The sequence below is a fragment of the Beta vulgaris genome, chromosome 4 (assembly GCF_026745355.1).
Source record: "Beta vulgaris subsp. vulgaris cultivar EL10 chromosome 4, EL10.2, whole genome shotgun sequence".
Classification (NCBI taxonomy): Eukaryota; Viridiplantae; Streptophyta; class Magnoliopsida; order Caryophyllales; family Amaranthaceae; genus Beta; species Beta vulgaris.
The window spans coordinates 16126947-16148727 of NC_079205.1; the positions used below are offsets into that span (position 1 = coordinate 16126947).

The window sequence follows — 21781 nt, forward strand, 5'->3', positions numbered from 1 at the left end:
ATTTCCAATTCTTCTCTCTCTCCTCCTTCCAAACCTTCCAAAAACAACAATGGAGATCTGAAATTCGCGAGATGAATGATGAGATGATGATGACGCGGACTCGAGATGATGATGATGAGGCGACTGAAGAGACCCACAACCCATCCACGACGATGATGAAGACCCACGACCCAGATCTGATTATGTTTTTGCTCATTTGTTTTTTTGTCGTTGTTTTTCTCATTTCCCCCCAGTTATTCGTATTGCATAAACCAGATGTTTTTGGTTGTTTTATATGATTAGGACATGAACAAAATTATGGGTGCTGATTTTGAATTATCATTGTAGGAATGAGCAAATGTATTCTGCAATAATTTTGAATTCTAATGTTCAAATGAGTCAAGCATCTATGCTTATTTAGAATGATTGAAGATTATGTGCTCATTTACATAATTTGTGTTGGATGATTATTGCTGCTTAGTCAACTCTTATACTTGCTCTAGTTTTTTTTTTTTTTTTGTTCTATTCATTTCATCTCTTTCTTCATTTTCTTTTTTGCTCACCTGTAATTAGTTCGTTTTCGTAACTCCTCATTTGCACAAAGTTTGTTCATTTTCTTAAATGAGTAGAAATACTTGCTCATCTGCTCATTTTACTCATTTGCTCATTTGATCATTTGATTAATTTGCTCATTTGCTCATTTGCTCATTTTGCTCATTTGCCCATTTTGCTCATTTCGCGAAAATAGCCTTGGGTGTACCATGAGCATGGTACACCCAGGTTTACTATAAAGATTCTCCTGAATCAAACTGAATAAAATTATTTTTAACTGAACTGAATCAAACTGTTTTAACTGAACTGAATTAAACTGAATAAAACGGTTTTTAACTGAACTTAATCAAACTATTTTTAACTAAACTGCATAAAACTGTTTAAAACTAAACCGAATCAAACAGTTTTAAACTATATAGAATACAATTGTATCAAAGACTCAAACTGAAATGTTTCAAAATGTAACACCTAATTTCATAATTATTTAATTTATCTAAAATATTGGCATACAATGACATGACACCTTAATAACTAGACAAAGATAAAAACAAGTGATTTCAATTTTCAATTACTATTTTCATTAAAAAGTTGAATTCTCAATAGTAAAAATTCAATATACAAGACCTTTGTGTATTTTAATAAAGAAAAATACTTGCATAGTTGCATCACTTGTATGCAAAGTTGAACCTGATTCGACTTTTGAGGGCCAGTCCCCAAACCTGACGTGGGATTACCCATACCTGACCGACACCTGACAAGATTATATTCTGACCTGACCAGAGATACCTGCATTCAAACCCGAACCCGACCGTACTCAACCAGATTGTAATACTCCGTATTTTATTGTAAGTTATAATTTATATTTATATAAAAGTTTTAGTTTTTGAAAAAGGTTTTATTTACTAAAAAGGATTATTATTTATTAGAAAGGCTTTTATAAGAAAGGTTTTGGGTATTTAAAACAAATTTTAGCCCAAATGAATTTGGACCTAACTTTCCTAAGTTTTACATGTAGTTGGTTCAAAATAAAGTTACAAATATTTTAAAGAAAATCTAAAAAGGTTTAGAAAAGAAAAGATTTACAAAAAAAAGGGAAAGATTTTTAGAAGAAAAAAAAAAAGAAAAAAAAAATCTTTACGTGAAGGAACTCACGCCAGTGAGTTTAATTTGTTTCAAGATTTATTAAATTTGTTTCTTTTTATCTTTTGGTTAATTAAGGTCTAGACTATTTATCTTATGGAATATTCCTCTATTCAAGCTATATTATCATAAAAAGATAATGTATCCTAGCTAAAATAATTATCTTTTCTCAAAAATCTATCTTTTAGTTCCTATTCCTATTCTTATCCTATTTACCCAACTAGTATAAATAGGGGTCTCCACCCATCATATTCTTCACACCAAATTTGAGAAATAAATCTCTTTTCTCAAGTTTAAACTCTCTCTCCCTCTTAGCCTACCTTTTCTCTTCTCCCTAGAAGTTATTATTATTCAAGGTGCGTGTATATGTAGATCTGTGAATGTTGTTCTGCTTGCGTAGTATCATGTTTAGGGTTATTATTTTAGATTGAAATACGTCTTTATGAGTTTTGTTATGAAACTTAATGAGTTTCTATGATCATGCTTAAACGTTAGTAGTTTACCATGGTAATATGCTTTTAAACTTATTATAGCGTCACTTTGATTTTTATAAGCTATAGTTTGGTTGCGTCAGTTTACTACTCTTAAAATTGTCATACTTTCCAAATTATATGGGTTCTAGAGCATTCACGCACAACTAGTGCAATGTTATTTGTTGTTGTGCTTTGTTAATATTATAAAAATTATTATTTTCCCATGTATAATTAAAGTTTTCCAAGATGATTTCATGAATAAAGTATTTTATATATGCCTTTATATGGCTAAGTTTTAAGAATTATTATTCATTTTAAAGGAGGATGATTTCCAAAGGATTTTTATTAGTTATATGATCTTTTATGATCACAATTTATAAAGAGGCCACGGCTTGTTATTTATTAACAAGAACGGTAGCTATTATATTATTTACCCATGTACTTTTTGTATAAGTCATGTGGACAAGGTAGTTCCCCTCGTAATAGACTCAGTAAGGAATACTAAACTTGGGGGGTGTGCACACTTTAGGCAAGGTACCTAGGCAAGAAAAAGGATTTTTATCAAGGTTATATATTTTATATTATACAAGTATTATCAAGTATCCAAGAAAGGTTTTTTGAAATTATATATTTCAAATAGTTAATTAAATAAAGTGTTTAATATTCCACATATACATGTACTCAGTATTTTTACTGACACGCTTTTGTTTTATTTTGTTTTATGGCTTTGTCCCTGTGATGACCCTTTTGGTGAGCAGATTTTACAGGTTGATTGATGCATACTTCATATTGGGGAGCTAGTGAGGAATCATAATTAGTCAAGGAGTTGTTATTTTATTTTCTTTATTTCCATTGTTATATAGTTGTACAATAAAGTTTATATTAATAAAGAGAAGTTAGTTCAGTTATTTCCGCTGCATTAGTTTAAAGTTCAGTTAGTAGTTAGTATTAAAGCCTTTAACGTTATCACGTGGCGGTAATACTCTCAAGTTTCTCAAGGAGTTTTATATTAAAATAAGTTTTCCTAAAGAGAGAAATTTGGGGGTGTTACACAGATATTACTAAAATTCAATTTTTTTTTTTATATATACAAAATCATTTAAATATGTTAATTTATAAAATTGCTTACATTTAATAATAAATTAAATAAAATAAATAAATTATATTTAATTTAAGGATCAAACTTAGAATATCATGTACTTATTTATATTTTTTTTCATTTATTTTTGAATTATTCTCTTATTTTAATTTGACATCTATTAATGTATTTTTTTTTTTTTTTTGGTAAGAAGAAGTGGCTCGGACCCCGCTCGGGTCTTAATGAGCTAGGCACTTGAGAGTAAGGGGAATCCCTACCCTCAAAGTGCCTCTAGTGGGGATGGAACCCTCAACCTTGAGATTGGAAGGGTGCTCTCCTTACCACAGTGACACATATTAATCCAATTCAATAACATGTTTACAGTTTCAAAATTGATTTAACTTAAATACTATTAACTTGACTGCAGATTGATACTTTATATGATTCTATCAACTTATTATAAGTCACTGATTGATGGTACATTCATATATCTCATTCTATGACAACTTGCATCAATTGAATTAGATATTTTAGTAATAAAATGAATTTAACTTACAGACTATTAAAGTCAAATAAATGATTGTTATCTTGAATTAGTTTATCGACTTACATTAGTCTTTTCATTAATCTCATCGGACAACAACTTATTCTACTTCAATTAGATATTTTTAGTTTCAAAATTAGTTGAAATTAAATATAACTAAGTTAAACAGAATACAGCTATGTTGAATCATTAATGATTATTTTGATACATCGTCATCTAAACAATAATACATATTAGTCAATCATATGTTTTATGTTTCAAAATGCATTTTACATAAAGACGATTAACTCAAATATCATATTGTTATCTTGAATTAGCTTAGCGGCTACCATTGACATTCTTTATGTACAGTAATAAATTAAATTCTTGGGTTGTTTAAGTAGATGTTTTCTGTTTCAAATTCCACTATTCATTAGATGATAAATTAGCCTTATAATTAACCACTTACATTAACTGATTTATAAACTAATTCATCATTATCAATTATCATCTTAATTTTTGACCATAACCAATCACCAATTCATCTCATTGATAGTTACACATTAGAAAACTATAGAATAATGAAGAATTTGAAATCGAATTTTTCAATGTCATCCAAATGTTGAACCTTTAATAAAATAATTTTACAGAAATTATGGCAACATCAAAATGCGCTTTCATAGACGAATATAGTTACGTTTTTTGGTGCTATCGTTGTATTCGACAAGTTTAACCTATGTGATAAGGTCCAACCGAGTTGGAATTTCCTACAATGAATAATGACTTGACCCGAAGCGAGACCCGAAGTGAAAAGGTGTACACGGCATGACCGTATCAAGTTTCACCCGAGTCCATGCGGGTTTCCTTAAGAAACTGAAAATAACTGAATCCGAACTGAAAATAACTGTTTAATTGATACTAATTGGTAAAAAGTCAAATGTTTAAACCAAACTGTATGGGTCAAACCAAAAGACAATTGTAAACTGAACTGAACTTAACTAAAAATTGAATTAACTGTATGGATTGAAACTGAAACCGAAAAAGTTCAAACTGAATCAATTAAGCTCAGAAAAATGAACTGAATTAACTGAACTGAAGTCAACTGAACTGTTTGGTTTGAATCAGAACTGAACTGGTTAACTGAATTGACACCACTACTAGTAGTGGTGTCAAAACATGTTGTCAAACAAGTTCTGGGTATACCTATGGCGAATTAGGCCAAACAAGTTTTGGAGTAGATCGATCTGACTCTTGTGTTCCCCAAAGCAACTGTACATTTGATACATGTACGCAATATTGTGGAGTGAACGTTCGTAATCGTCATTGCGTAACCAACAACCTTTGTTGTTGTACTTAAAACAATACAAAAAGAAATGTGTTTTACACATTGTATTGTTAAACCCATAACTCAATAAAATAAATGAGGCACATATTTAAATTGAAAATAAATATTTATTGTTATTATTTAACTTATGTTGTTTTTCTCCTTTCCGCTATTATTTCTCGCTCTAGTTTCTTTCTTTAATGGTAATTTTTTGCTGAATTACCAAAATAGTTTAAGAAATAATGATGTTCAACATATCGATATTGAAACATTATATATGTTATAACAGTTTGGTACATAAGGGCGGGTTATTTCTATAGTCATTAATACTAAATGCAACACCCCCTAAATATGTAAAAGATCGAAAATTTATCAATTGTCTTTCTCATAAATAATTCATTCCCCCGCTTTTAGACATGAATTTTATTAAATTAATATGAGGTTTATTTTTACCTTCCAACTCGAACATATGAGCAAATTGGCGACAATAATTCGGTAATTTGTAACATCAAATTGACTATATCTCGACAATATTATCATGTAAAATATCTTAAGAGTGTCCTTCATTGCTAAAAAAAATATAATCAATATAGTACGTCTACCATATTGTTGAGAAATAAACCTAACCTAAAATATTTATCATATACTTTTATATGGAATTTGATAGATTGGTTATGGTTGTTCCTTAATTTGAAAATGTTTCGATTTGATCTTTTTCTAAATTATTTTTAAATGGACTAAATTAGAAAATATCGTCTCGATGATTCTCCAAATGTAGGAATTATTATTTCAATTTTTTTGTGTGTTATTCCTTTATATTTTGGATACAGAGATATATTTTTTCTCATGATTGGAAAACTTATTTTTGATTCACATAGTTTTCTGAAAAGCAAAATGTTATCCATTCATTTATGGTGCACATGGACATGATATATATAAAACATGATTTGTATGAAAATTAGGGTTGCTATTTTATTTCTCGATCTTATACATATAGTTATAATAGTTTCTTTGCTATCTATTTTACGTACCCTTTATATTACACTCAAAAAAGAAGTAAATAAAGTAGTTAATTACGTACAAGAAGGGAATCTATTCAAATAAACTACATTTAAATAGAGCAATGTGGATCATAGTAACCCTATGTGAAGAGTCCACTGATTTTGAGTTATTGGAAAACATATGATATATATGGTAATAATGATAACAACACTTTTTCAACTTTTTATAATAAGTCAAACATAATAATTTATATAAATGTGGGTATATGTTGTCAAATGCCAACTTATTAATTAATTATGATTTCCATTACAGGGTGGCGCTAATGTTTGTTTTGATGCATTGCTAGTTTACTTTGTGTACGAAATTATGGAATGATATATTGTTGCATATGACTATAAAACTAAATCGGTAGGAATAAATGTTTGGCATTGGGTACCACTAAGAAATGGCTTGCACCTTTTACTAGTTTGAAAGAAGTTGTAATTTAACCTAATTCAATATTGTGGCAAGATTAAGTTTTATGTGGAGGGGAAATTGTATTTGTAGATCAATGTAAAATAGAGGTTCACACCTTTTACTAGTTCACTCGTTGATTTAGGCAAAGTGTAGACACGGAATAATCAATGATGAAAATCTCTATTATAGAACACAACCTCCAATCTTCAATGAGCCTGATCATTCAAATTATCTACATCATTTCTCCGTTGTGATTTTACAATTTTTGATCCATTTAAGTGAGTCAAAAAAGTCATAAGTCATTTAAATCTTCTCTAATCTCTTTGGCATTGCTAGTTTGATTTTCATTTGTCTAACAAATTTTCGAACTATGTTAATCAAAAAGGGGACAAATGAACTATTATTCTGTCGTAGTAATCATTTTTATTACAAACCAATAATTACGGGTCATTGAACCTAATTGGATATTATGAAATCATAAGAACAAGTTAGAAACTTATACAATGTAAATTTTCCAGTCATAGTTTCATGATTGGTCATTGGATCGAAAATTGTGTTCGAGGGTGAGGTTATGAACATGATCATCATGGATCACATTGTCCCATTGCTGGCCTCTATTCAACACGATTCTTTGATAAGTTTTATGCAATTATAGAAATAAGAAGTAAATGATATTAATATGAGTATGAGAGAGTACAAACGCATAAGAAGGCGTGCCAAAATTTGGGCGAGGCTTGGCCTATTATAATGTTAAAACTGAGAAGATAAAAGATAAGATCCAGTGTTGATCGGTGCGCAACAGTGATGCACCACGTGCAGCACGGTGCGCAACAGTGATGCACCACGTGCAGCACGGTGCGCAACAGTGATGCCACACGTGCAACACGGTGCGCAACAGTGATGCCCCACGTGCAGCACGGTGCGCAATAGTGATGCACCACGTGCAGCACTATGCGCTGATGCATCCTCCTACGCATTTCATGATTTTGCTTACTGTCTCGCAGTTGTATGTGCGCAAGAAGCTATGCCAAAAAGCATTGAGATGAAGCGCATCTGCATATCTGACCCGGTTTATAATTAAATCATTCTTTAAATGATTATTATTATCTTTATCAAATATTACCATTTAAATCCGGAAATCAATTATCTAAAGAGACAAATAAGATTTTAATCCAAATCCATTATCTTAGAAAATATGTATTAAAAAATTAATAATAAAATAATTAGTTATCAAGAATAATTATTTGGACTCCTTTAACAAATTAGGTTGTGAATGCAATTAATTATGATGAATAAGTAATTGGGCTTTGAATCTTTAAATTAAACAAATCTTTTGCTTTTAAAATGGTTTTTCGCCTATTTCTTTAGCTTATAATATATTTCTGATTGAACTAATTAGGATGGTGGTATGTATAATCATTGGGTACTCAAATTACAAGACATGATTATGTGTCTACAATAAGTGAATAAGTGATCCTCGAGGATCAGAAAGACCCAAATGGATATTTAATAAAATAGGTGATAAATCATTCATATATAGTATTACAAAAAAATTAAATAAAAATAGTGATTTTCAAAAAAAGAAGTATATCATAATCTATATAAATATATAGAAAGAAATGAAATCATGATAATCTTAACAAAAATCAACAATAATAGTAATGCACAGTTATATAAAGAGCAAAAAGTATGTAGTTTATTTTCTCATATCTCTACATACTAGTTCACTGCTTTATCTTTACTTTTCCTAAAATCAATTTACTCTCAAAAAGTTTTCATGTCTCCATCAATGGCCGAAAAGACATCATTTATGCGCATTGTTATAGTGTTATTAGTCATCTTATCCTTTGGTAAGCGAAAAAAAGTTGTTAGTATCGGTACTTATTATCATTATTGTTGTTGGTGTTGTTGTTGTTGAACCATATTTTGCATAATAGTAATTAAAGATAATATTTTTTAAAATATATATATGGCCCTCTCATCATTTAACATGTTAATAATAATTAAATATTTTAATGTATAGCTAAAACTATAATTTTTGTTATTTCATAATATGACACTTATTTATAAATAATAATTTCTAATATTTTAATTACATATAATATTGAGAAATTTCGGATTGAAAATTTTCAATTAATTTTCCTAAGTTTAACAACTAAAAACAACGAAAAGGCATCACCTAAGGTCAGTTCAACAAAAGTAGTTATATGGGTTGTGATATTATTTTGTTATCTTCATACATTTATAAAGGGTTTTAGTATACTTATTCTTTAGTTTATGAATTGGTAGTATCCTATTTCTTTTTTTACTATTAAAGACATGGACTCCCAAAAAAGAATAAATGAGATTTATGCAGTAAGTACAAGAATTTATTATTATAGAAGTTTATCAGTCTAACTATATATAAGATCAAAACTAAAAAACAAAACCATACTTAATTAAAAGACATAAAATGAAAATTCAGATTTGTAGCGAATATACGATGTTTGATGTTGCTGTACAAAGTTATTTTGGTTTCCCTTTGAATAAAAAGTTCATGTGTTATATTTAAGGGGAAAAAAAACTAAAAAAGAATTATGATTTTTAATGCATGAAAGATGTTGTCACGTAGATGCTACAATTACTTAAAACAAATTTTGTTATCTATATATGATACATTTATTATTTAGAAATTGGAAATTGGAGCTTTAATTAGACAAACATTATATACGCTTATTCAATATTCTTATTGACATCAAGGGAAAAAATATTTGTAGAAACAAATTGGATTTGTCATAATACATATAATCTATACTCAATCACGTAAGAACTAAAAGCTAAAACATAACAACACCTAAATGCCGGCCTACAACCTTCATTTGTAAAGTATCGCTTCTTTCGTATTTTAAATATATAAACAATACCTTATTTTATGTAACAAAAATCATATAAATATCAATATTAGCACGTGTTGACAAAAGTTATTGTTAAGCGTCAAAAGAACGAATAAAGGATTAGAGTAGATACTAGTTTTGTATTTTTTTTTACTGTATGATAAAATATTCATTTGCCTAATATATTTTATTTCATGGCTCAAGGTACTTGTGTTATGAGTTCAAGGTCTAACGGACATTTTGGAGTAGATCGATCTGACTCTTGTGTTCCCCAAAGCAACTGTACATTTGAAACATGTACGCAATATTGTGGAGTGAACGCTCGTAATCGTCATTGCGTAACCATCAACCTTTGTTGTTGTACTTAAAACAATACAAAAGAAATGTGTTTTACACATTGTATTGTTAAACCCATAACTCAATAAAATAAATGAGGCACATATTTGAATTGAAAATAAATATTTATTATTATTGTTTACCTTATGTTGTTTTTCTCTTTTCCGCTATCATTTCTCGCTTTAGTTTCTTTCTTTAATGGTAATTTTTCGCTGAATTACTAAAATAGTTTAAGAAATAATAATGTTCAACATATTGATATTAAAATATTATATATGTTATAACAATTCGGTACATAAGGGAGGGGTTATTTCTATAGTCATTAATACTAAATGCAACACCCCCCTGAATATGTAAAAGATCCAAAATTTATCAATTGTCTTTCTCATAAATAATTTATTCCCCCGCTTTTAGACATGAATTTTATTAAATTAATATGAGGTTTATTTTTACCTTCCAACTCGAACATATGAGCAAATGGGCGACAATAATTTTGTAATTTGTAATATCAAATTGACTATATCTCGGCAACACTATCATGTAAAATATCTTAAGAGTGTCATTCATTGTTAAAAAAAACCTAATCAATTTAGTACGTCCATCATATTGTTGAGAAATAAACCTCACCTAAAATATTTATCAGATACTTTAATTTTATATGGAATTTGAAAGATTGGTTATGGTTGTTCCTTAATTTGAAAATGTTTCATTTTGATTTTTTCTGTTTTTTTTAAATGGACTAAATTAGAAAATATCGTCTCGATGATTCTCCAAGTGTAGGAATTATTATTTCAATTATTTTGTGTGTTATTCCTTTATATTTTGGATACACAGAGATATTGTTTCTCATGATTGGAAAAATTATTTTTGATTCACATAGTTTTCTGAAAAGCAAAATGTTATCCATTCATTTATGGTACACATGGACATGATATATATAAAACATGGTTTGTATGAAAATTGGGGATGCTATTTTATTTCCCTTATGCATATAGCTTCTTTGCTATCTATTTTACGTACCCTTTATAATACACTCAAAAAGAAGTAAATAAAGTAGTTAATTACGTACAAGATTGGAATCTATTCAAAGAAACTACATTTAAGTAGAGCAATGTGGATAATAATAACCCTATGTGAAGAGTCCATTGATTTTGAGTTTTTGGAAAACATATGATATATATTATCATAATAATAACAACACTTCTTCAACTTTTTTATAATAAGTCAAATATAATAATTTATATAAGTGTGGGTATATGTTGTCAAATGCCAACTTATTAATTAATTATGATTTCCATTACAGGGTGTGGCTAATGTTTGTTTTGATACATTGTCTAGTTTACTTTATGTACGAAGTTGTGGAATGAGATATTGTTGCATATGATTATAAAACTAAATCGGTAGGAATAAATGTTTGGCATTGGGTTGTAGGAACTTAGATGCATAATGCGGAAAACCAAGTATCAAATACTTGTACATCTATCCCAAGATCATTGCATAAATTAGTATGAATCAAACAATAGTATAGAATTATACCTTTGATGCGTATGTTCCTCTTGTCCACCAAACTTCTAGTAGAGATCACCTTAGAACGTCAAGCGTCGTTCCTCTAATGTTGGTCCACGAACAACACTTGGATCACCACGTATGCTAGTACGGAAGAGAGACAAACTCACTTGCTTTTGGTGGTGTATGAGGGCCGAAATATGGGGAGGAAAACTAGAGAGAAAAATCAGATTTTTCTCTTAAGAAGATGACACACACAAGGATGATCAACTATGTAACTCCTAATACAAATATATAGGAGTGGTTACAAGTGAACTTCATGAGGTTTTATTGGCCTCATAATGTGATATATTATGAGCCTAATAAACTCATAAGTTACACATCTTTTCCATCCACCATAAAACCGTCCAACCCTTTTCACAAATGGGTTTGGATATTATCCAAGTGTTATTACTTGTGTGACCTCATAGGACCCAATAATACTAGTAGTTGGCCCTAATCATATTAGTCCAACAAACCACAATTAGCTTCTAGCAAAACGTTGTGATCATCTAATATTATTGAATATATTATCTCCATAACTTATCCTAATATTATTTAGTTTATTACACTTGATCGAGGACAAAATCCTTCATGGGTACCACTAAGAAATGGCTTGCACCTTTTACTAGTTTGAAAGAAGTTGTAATCTAACCTAATTCAATATTGTGACAAGATTAAGTTTTATGTGGAGGGGAAATTGTATTTGTAGATCAATGTAAATAAAGGTTCACACCTTTTACTAGTTCACTCCTTGATTTAGCTTCTTCACATAGTTCTATTCACAAAATTTTAAAATTATTAAAAGCTTAATTCTCCCAACGGTCAAATAATCTATGTCAATACAAAGTAGTTTCAAAGTCTTAACAAACTCAAGAATTAAAAGAACTAAAATTAAATATTAACAGAGCACCTTCCTAGATGTTTCCTCAAATATAACCTGTATTAACAAAACTCATGTCCCAGTCACCATGAGTCCATGATTACTCTATAAAACACCCCTTTTCAATTTTCAAACTCAAATAGCTCCAAATTACATGATCCCATATTCCATTTCTCTTCAAAAATACCATGGAAAATGTGAAGCTATTTGGAGTATGGTCGAGCCCATTTTGCAGCAGAGTGATTTTGGCACTTGAATTAAAAGGCATAAAATATGAATATATTGAAGAAGATCTTACAAACAAAAGTTCATTACTCTTAGATTATAATCCAGTTCAGAAAAAAGTGCCAGTGTTGGTCCATAATGGTAATCCAATTTGTGAGTCGTTGATCATCCTTGAATATCTGGAGGAGATGTGGCCTAATCAGCTTCCATTATTACCAAAAGATCCCTATCAAAGAGCAGTTGTCAGATTCTGGGCTAAATTTGCTGAAGAGAAGGTAGATTCTCAACTTGATACTACTAGTATATTGCACTATTATAAGATTTCAGATTTGTGCAAAACTTTTAGTTTTATTATAAAAAAAAAGATTTGTGGACAACTTCGACCATTAACATGGTTGATTTAGTAGTGAAAAATTCATTAATTTATTTTTTTGAAATTATATATTGCTATTATTTTCATGTATTAATCAGAAAATTTTTGGTCAATGTTAGTACTACATCTACTGTATTTTTGTTTAAATGATTTTATTTTTGTATCAAAATTATATAGATCTGACCAATGACTGAACTATTCTTGTATGGACCTGATCCACACTAATATTATTGTGGACCAAAGTCACCTATATGACATGGTGACATATTTATGTGATATACTACCCTTTTATAATGACAATATTTTTTCACATACAGTCACTCTTTCCTACATTAATTTATTTAATGGAATTTTCACTTTAAAATTTCACTTTGTGATACAGTAACTTTTTTGTCTCACATAGTCACTCAGTTAAAATAGGAAAAAAACATTAAAGAGTCAACTAGGGGTAAAAAAAAGGGTCAATGTCGGTAAATGATAAATTTGGCCGGAAATTCATAAAGTGGTTCTTATTCACAATCGGAAGTATTTTATTAGGTTCTTTTTGACAAAAAAATAATTATTTGGTCCTTGCCCACAAAACTTGTATTTTATTAGGTCCTTTATGACAAAAAAACCCTTTATATAATGTATCTTTTTTTATAAATTATATGAATTAGTATTAGTCGTTCCACACTAATTAGGTCTAATATAAGTTTTTTACCCATCCTTTTATAAGTATGTGGGTAGTCGGGAGCCTATGATATAAGAACATTGTGGCTCTCTAACAAAATTTTGTTAGAATCTTTTAGCCTCTATCTTGTTTGAATGTATAAAAGGAAACGGAAAGGAATCAGTCAAAGTAGCGCAATGGATTCTATATGTGTCATCGCATTCCTTTGATTCATTGTAATTTAAGTTTATATGATATTGATGCGTCTTCTATATTTTTTTTTTTTTTTTTTTTTGATTGGGAAATTAAGTCAGCCCAAGGGCTAATCCCTACCAAGCAGGCCCGTCTCGAACTATATAGATGCCCTGTGCGATCTCATATTTGAAGAATTCAATAATATAATAACTCATCCATACTTCATATAAGCATATTATGAAAAAAATAGTCCAAATAAGTAGATAATTTTTTTTTCTTTTCCTGCTACCAAGGCTAGCAGCCTTGTAGGAACTACCAGCACATTGACTGGTAATGCATGCAATTAAAACATGCTAAGGAAATACCCCAACATAATGTTGGGGGTAAGGATCGAACCCCTGACCTTAGAGATCAGAGGGGAGTGCTCTACCACATGAGCTAGCTCCTCATCCTTATTGATGCGTCTTCTATGATAAACCAAATTACAACATGTATAGCTCTATAAAAGTATAGAGGGACTCTTATTTTGAACTATCTCTAAAAATAAATGATTTTATATCTAATAGTAATCAAACACTTACTGGAAATATTATCATATTTTTGTGATAATATTTCCCTAAAATAACAAGATATCTTAACATACTAAGAGCGGGGTTTGGTACCTTCACCAATCACGGTCTTTCATAGTCTAAGTCCTATGTATTATGTTATCCAAGCTTCACTAGACTAATAGAATAGGCATGCCTTGTAGAATAATGCGTGCATTCTGCTCCCAGGAGCACAATGAGAACTATGCTTCCATAATACAAAGATAATATTTACGAATACGAAAACGAATATTTTACTGTTAAAGCAGAAGATTACAAAAATTGTCTTACCAAAACGGACATTTTACTGTTGAAATGGAACATTACAAGAATTCATTACGAAAACGAACATTCTATTGTTGAAGTGGAACATTACGAGAATTTAATTACGAAAATGAACATTTAATTGTTGAAGTGGAACATTACTAGAATTCAATTACTTAGATAGAACATTTTCTTATCAAATATAGAACTTATTTTCAGGGACAATAGAGCATATTTTTTGCTAGAAAATAAATTTTAAAAGAATATTTTTTAAAATATAACATTTGCTCATTGAAAATAGAACAATTTTCATGAAAAATATAACAGAATTTTCTGCTAAAAGATAAGCTTAAAACGAACATTTTTTGAAATAGTACATTTGTTTCTTGAAAATAGAACAATCTTTACGAAAAATAGAACATGCATATTGTTTTGCTGAAAAATATGCTTAAAACGAACATTTGTTAAAATAGAACATTTACTCATCGGAAATAGAACAAGTTTACTGGGTGCATGGTGTGCATCGTGCTCCTGGAAGCATAATAGAATTTTCACTTTTAGAGAGTTATCATATATATTTTTTTTTAAAAAAACGAAACCCCTCAATTACAAATTATGAAATAAAAATCAGAAAAAAAAATTCATTTTCATATGAATCATTAATCTTCCTTTCCTGGAGTTTCTACCTTATTCATTTGATTCCATTTTCTTTTTTAAAGTGAAAAATTCTTTAAGTGCAATAACTGCACCAAGTGCTATTTTTACCCAAGGATTTGCTAAAAAATAGCCAGTCACTATCTGAAACAAAACAAATTCCAGCTAACGAACCGAATCCCCACCAATAACTAATAAGTATTATCATATCTTTACTATCCCATAGTATTCCTAATACCCTCCCGCAATCGTAATTGTTAGGATTAGATAAATAATAAAACTTACAAGTAAAAATCAAATAAAAGATATTGATGACAACGTCATTCTTTTCGAAGGTCGGCAAATATTTGAACAAAATGGGAATGCATTCTTCCCGAACCTATAATCTTCTTCTTCCTTTATAATAACGTCATACATTTCGAACTCACCAACGTCATTTTTTCGGATATGTAGTATGTATGTTTTTCTTGAGCAAAATCAGTCTAATGAATACTTGAATTCTACAAGATTTCCAGAATAATTGTTTTTTTTCACTAATCAATAATTGTGAAAGCATAGATTAACTCACTTACTCATATTGAGAATCCATATTCACCAAGCTAAGCTTGGCCTAGTGGTAAAGACAGAACCTTCCAACTTTAAGATTAGGGATTCGATCCCCACTATGGGGACTTTAAAGACAGTTCTCCCTTAACATCTCCCCAGTCTCGAAGTGTTTGTCTGCAAACCCAGATTGGGTTAGCTATGAGAGGTGCCGATTTAACAAGACTTTTCATTTTATCATGGGATCTCCAGTAGGTGCCAAAAAAAATTAGAATCCACATTCAGTACTTAACAGTGACAATAATTGTAAAGGAATGTGTTTTGGGGAGAAAATCAAACTGTCATTTTCATTAGCCTCCAAATACCTTTTATATGCAAAGTTTACAAGCCCTTAACCTACTTTACAATGAAAGCTCAAAACAAAGTAGGAAACTTTACAAGATAAAGACTTTACATAATTAACATAATAATGTATCACTAATAATCCCCCTCAAGTTGGAGCATGCAAGTCACTAATGTCCAACTTGCGTAGAAGAAAACGGAACTGATGACGACCAAGAGCCTTAGTCAGGAAATCGGCCAACTGAAGAATGGTCGGCACATAAACGGTAGCAATATTCCCACACTATAGCTCATCACGTACAAAATGACAATCAACTTCGATGTGTTTAGTGCGTTCATGAAAGGCAAGATTTTTAGCAATGTGAAGCGCAAATTGGCTATCACAGAATAACTTCATAGGAGAAGAGTGAATGACACCTAAAGAACGTAAGAAGGATTTAAACCACTTTAACTCACTAGTAGTAACGGCCATAGAATGATACTCGGCTCCGGCAGAAGAACGAGCCACAGTAGGTTGCTTCTTGGTTTTCCATGAAATAGGAGAATGACCAAGAAGCACAATATAACAAGACAAGGATCTATGCGTAAGGGGGCAAGCAGCCCAATCACTGTCACAATAGGCATTCAACTGTAGAGCATCACGTCGCAACAAAGCACCCTGTCAAGGATGACCTTTAATATAACGAAAGACACGCAGAGCAGCATCCCAATGTGCAACCTGAGGAGCACTCAAAAACTGAGCTAACGTATGCACTGAGTAGCATAAAACAGGACGAGTGACAGACAAGTAAACTAATCGTCCCACCAATCGACGATACTTATCAGGGTACTCAAAAGGATTACCATCCTCATGTGCTAAGCGATGATTTTGTTCCATAGGAGAGTCAATGGGCTTACATCTCAACATACCAGCTTCCTTTAAAACATCCAAAGCATACTTATTACGTTAAGAAAAATTAAAACCATCATTGCCACGAGCCACCTCAATACCTAGAAAATACTTCAACATACCCAAATCTTTCATATGAAAGCACGCACTTAAGTATTGCTTGAACCTCGTGATCACGTCAATGGAGGAACCTGCAATAATTAAGTCAGCCACATACACAAGCACATGAGAGAAACACCTCCCTGTCGATATGAAAATAAAGAGTAGTCTGCATATGACTGAACAAAACCAAACTGGCGCAGAGCATAGGATAGTTTAAAAAACCATTGGCGCGGAGCCTGTCGTAAACCATACAAGGACTTACGTAATCGGAAAAACATGACCAGGAATGGAACTAGAATAACCCGGAGGAAGTTTCATATACACCTCCTCCTCCAAATCACCATGTAAGAAGGCATTACAGACATCAATTTGATGAAGCTCCCAACCACGATTAATAGCAACAACAAGAAATAGACGCACAGTGCCCATTTTAGCAACAGGGGTAAAAATTTCAGTATAATCGATACCATCAATCTGACGGTTGCCATGAACAACCAAACGAGCTTTGAGACGCTCAATCTTACCCGTAGAGCGATACTTAGTGCGGAAAACCCAACCACTGCTAATAGCACGCTTTCCTGCAACCAAGACCTTCAAAGACCACGTTCCATTGCGCTCAAGAGCATCTATTTCTTCCTTCATAGCACGTCACCAACCTGGATCAAGCATCGCTTCTTTGAAAGAAGTAGGCTCAATAACTTTGGAGATGGCTGCCAAAATATGTTTATGTCTCACAGAAAATTTATCATAATTTACATAACAAGCTATGTTAAAAGGTTTACCTGAGGAAGTGATCGGAGTAGGAGAAGCAGAAGGAGCAAAATGGGGGTCTATATCATGAACAACAGCGTAAGTTACAAAACCACGCAACCGTGTCGACTCGGTTTTAACCCATTTACCACGACCAAGAATATCATCTTCGATAGTTAATGAATCATCCGGAGCACCGTCATGAACTACAACTGAACTCCCCCTCAATGTACTAGCACTGGGCTGTGATATGGCATATTGCCCAGCCACACTTTGCTACGACTGCCCACCAAAAGGCTCGGCTAGCACAACGATCTGCTCGGCTGGTGATGCAGCAGCCCTTACAAGCTCACTACCACTGTTACCAGCAAGTGGAGATGTTGGCAGAACCTTTATAGCCTCCACACAAGGCTGCCCAGTCAACGCATCACTCCCTACAACATCATTATTGTCATAGACAACAAGATCATCATATAGGACACCATTATTTTAGAATGCAAGTATTGATCAAGATTAAAGGAGCCATCATCACAAATCTTGACATTATTAAATGGAAACACATTTTCAACGAACTTAACATACCGAATTACAAAGTACTCATATGTCTCCAAATCAAACAATCACCATCCTTTTTGCCCGTAAGGATACCCAACAAAAATACATTTTCTCGAACGAGGACCAAATTTATCTTTGATATGAGGCCGATATGCCCTGTAACACAAACAACCAAAGACTTTCAAATGAGATAAATTGGGCACATAACCATATAGCAACTCATAGGGGGTTTCGTCGTGTAAAAAGCGGGTAGGAGTGCGGTTAATAAGATGACACACAGACAAAACACATTCCCCCAAAAAATCAATAGGCAAATGAGCTTGAAAACGCAAGGCACGAGCCACATTGAGAATATGTTGGTGTTTACGCTCAACCCGCCCATTCTGTTGCGGAGTAACAGTACATGATGTTTGATGTAAAATACCCATTTGAGCATAGAAATCACGCAGACATAGAAACTCTTGACCATTGTCACTTCTAATAATTTTAACGTTTTTGTTGAACTGCGTTTGGACCATAGCACAAAAATTCTTTATCAAATTACCAACCTCATATTTCCCAACCATCAAATACACCCACGTTGCGCGTGAGAAATCATGAACCATAGTTAAAAAATAATGCGCACCACAACTAGAAGCCACTTTATAGGAACCCCAAGTATCACAATGAATTAAGGCAAACAAATCGGAAGCTTTATTCATACTTAAAAGGAAAGATGAATGAGGTTACTTAGCAAAATAACAAACTTGACAATCGTCATCACAGACATTATTATTTTTAATACTACTAGCTACTCCTGGTAAAGAACGAACCACTTTTATAGACGGGTGTCCCAATCGGCGATGCCATAGCATAGAGGTGTCTTGAACTACTGACTTATTTGCTTGAATACGTCGAACTGGACAGAACACATAGACCCTATTATGTTGCTTCCCTGCTCCAATCACGTTCCTCGAACTCGGGTCCTGAATGACACATATCTTGTTAGTAAAAAATACAATAAATTTCTGTTTTTCAAGAAATTGAGACACAGACATTAAATTACAATTGAGCGCAGGAACATATAAAACATTTTCCCAGATAATATCATCACTAATTTTTACGCGACCTTCCTTAGTTGCAGTGGTACTTTTGCCATTCGGAAGACCAACGGGTTCTGAAGGTATTTCATGAATATCATAAAACAAGTCAATATTACCCGACATGTCTACTTATTACTTCTTGTGTTTCTCACCCGTGGAAAAAACCTTATATATCACTTAGTAACAGATTCAGTTTTTACAAAACTGCATCTAAAAATCAATAGAAAAAATGAGAGGGAAAGCTAGACGGAAGATCTAATCCGGTCCTTTAGTGAACCGAATCAGATTGTATAAACTGTTGCGGTTTTCGAAAATATGATTTGGTTCACAAGACCTGATTAAGTTTTCCGTTATTTTTCTAACACAAAAACCCCCGCGTTTTCAATTCCCTCCACCCAATTTATATTTCTCGCTCCTCTGCTCCCTTATACTCTCAGTTGAAGTCTACACACTCACCACCACCACACTGGTTTCGACCACCCACCACCACACTTGACCACCACCACTAGCGATCGTCGGCCACCTGAAGCTTCCACCACCAGTTGGGCGCGCCACTACTGCTGAAGAATTCCGCTCCTTAGCTTCTTAGTTCAATTCTCTTTCCACTAGTGGGTTCGACCATGAACCACCACACCTCCGCCGCCAACCACCTGCGACACTTGAACTTTTATGAATCTCACCACATACCTAAAAATTTACTGTACTATTTTTAAGGTTTTAATTTTTTGTCATAGATTATGATGGCTAGATGTCAACGTCATGTTTGGTTTTATTGCATAAAGACTAATCACACCTACCAAATGGTGGAAATAGTGTTAGCGAAGATAAAGTGATAATTGGCTCACTATGAGAATGCATATTTACATGAGAAATGAGAATGAATTTTATGGCTATAACTCTTATGAATAAGTGATGTAACTCTAATGAAAAAGGGATGTAACTCCAAAAAAAAAATATTAGAAAAAAAAATCAAAAAATTTGTTTTTTTGGGCTTAAATTTTTTTAGGGGTATAACTCTAATGAACAAGTGTTGTAACTCTAATCAAATCTTATGGTTGAGATTCATTCTCATTTCTCACATAAGGAGCATTGTCATGTGATCTATATATATATATATAATATATATATATATATATATATATATATATATATATATAAAATTTAATTCAAACATACATTTACAATTATTTTACTTTTTTTATTTTGGTTTTTTTAAATCCATGTTTCCTTGATTTTTTTATTTATTTATTTGTTCCTCTATTGAGAAAAGGAGATATATATATATAGACACACGCACTATAAAATTCAATATTCTATGAAACAAATGAAAAGTTACATTAATATTGGTAAAAAAAAAAACTTTTAAAAGAAATTGGGTTGACGCCCTGGACTGCAATTTTTCGGATTTGGTTTGAATCGAAAGACCTAAATCAATGATTTTCATGAATCGGGGACCGGAGCAAATCTTCTGATGCAAATTTACACACACGTGGGAGCTAATGTCACGGTTGTTTAGTATTCCAGCGTAAGTTAGTGTTTCACAAGCTTTAGTGTTTTATAAGATAATTTTTGACAAAATTTTCTATTTGGTAATTTTGCATCAAAAAGTTGATTTTTCTTTGAGAAGACTTAACATATGATTTATATACTATTACACAATTTTATGCTTGAATTCTTATGATTTATATACTATGTCACAGGGCATAGCCATTTGGATATTTTTTCAAACTACAAGGGTGGACGACCAAGCAAAAGCTGGAAAAGATTGCTTAGATATGCTAAGAACTCTAGAAGAGTATGGCTTAGAAAACAATACATTTTTTGGAGGTGAAAACATTGGAATAGCTGACCTAGCCATTGGGACTGCAATATATTGGCTGCAAATTTTTGAGCTTACATTGAAAGTCAAATTATTTGAAGCAAGTAATTTTCCCAGGTTGTATCGATGGTTCAACCATTTCAAGGAAGTCCCACAAATTAAGAGCAACCTTCCTAATCAAGACCAAATGTTATTATTCTTCAACAAGCTAAGAGTAAAACTAAAGGAAGCTACATCTATGTGAAAATAATAGAGTTGTTTGGTAATTGGCTCGTTTCACGAGCAAGATTTATTGGATGTTTTCAACATTTAAAGTTTGATAGTTACCTATTTGGATGTCATAGACTTTGTGAAGCTAAATAAAATGGAGTCTCTTCCTTAATCATATTTATAGTAAAAATACAATGCATTAGTCTTAATTGGATTAGGAATCCTATAAGATAAACTATATACATTGCAAATAATATAGCCTAACATTTAATATTATAACAATAATTCTATTCTATGTTACATGTCTGTAAACTGCAGTCGTAGCAAGAGGAGGTTGAACTCTAATATTGGACCTAAATCCAACAAGAAATTATG

General features: G+C 31.7%; 1 protein-coding gene across 1 annotated transcript; it reads left to right on the forward strand.

Moving 5' to 3' along the window:
* The first annotated feature begins 12145 nt into the window (after positions 1–12145).
* On the forward strand, positions 12146–21578 carry LOC104884685 (probable glutathione S-transferase). Its single transcript, XM_010669368.4, has 2 exons — positions 12146–12664; positions 21078–21578. The coding sequence occupies exons 1-2, from the start codon at positions 12353–12355 to the stop codon at positions 21438–21440; spliced, it is 675 nt and encodes a 224-aa protein (XP_010667670.2). The 5' UTR covers positions 12146–12352; the 3' UTR covers positions 21441–21578.
* The last annotated feature ends 203 nt before the right edge of the window (positions 21579–21781 follow it).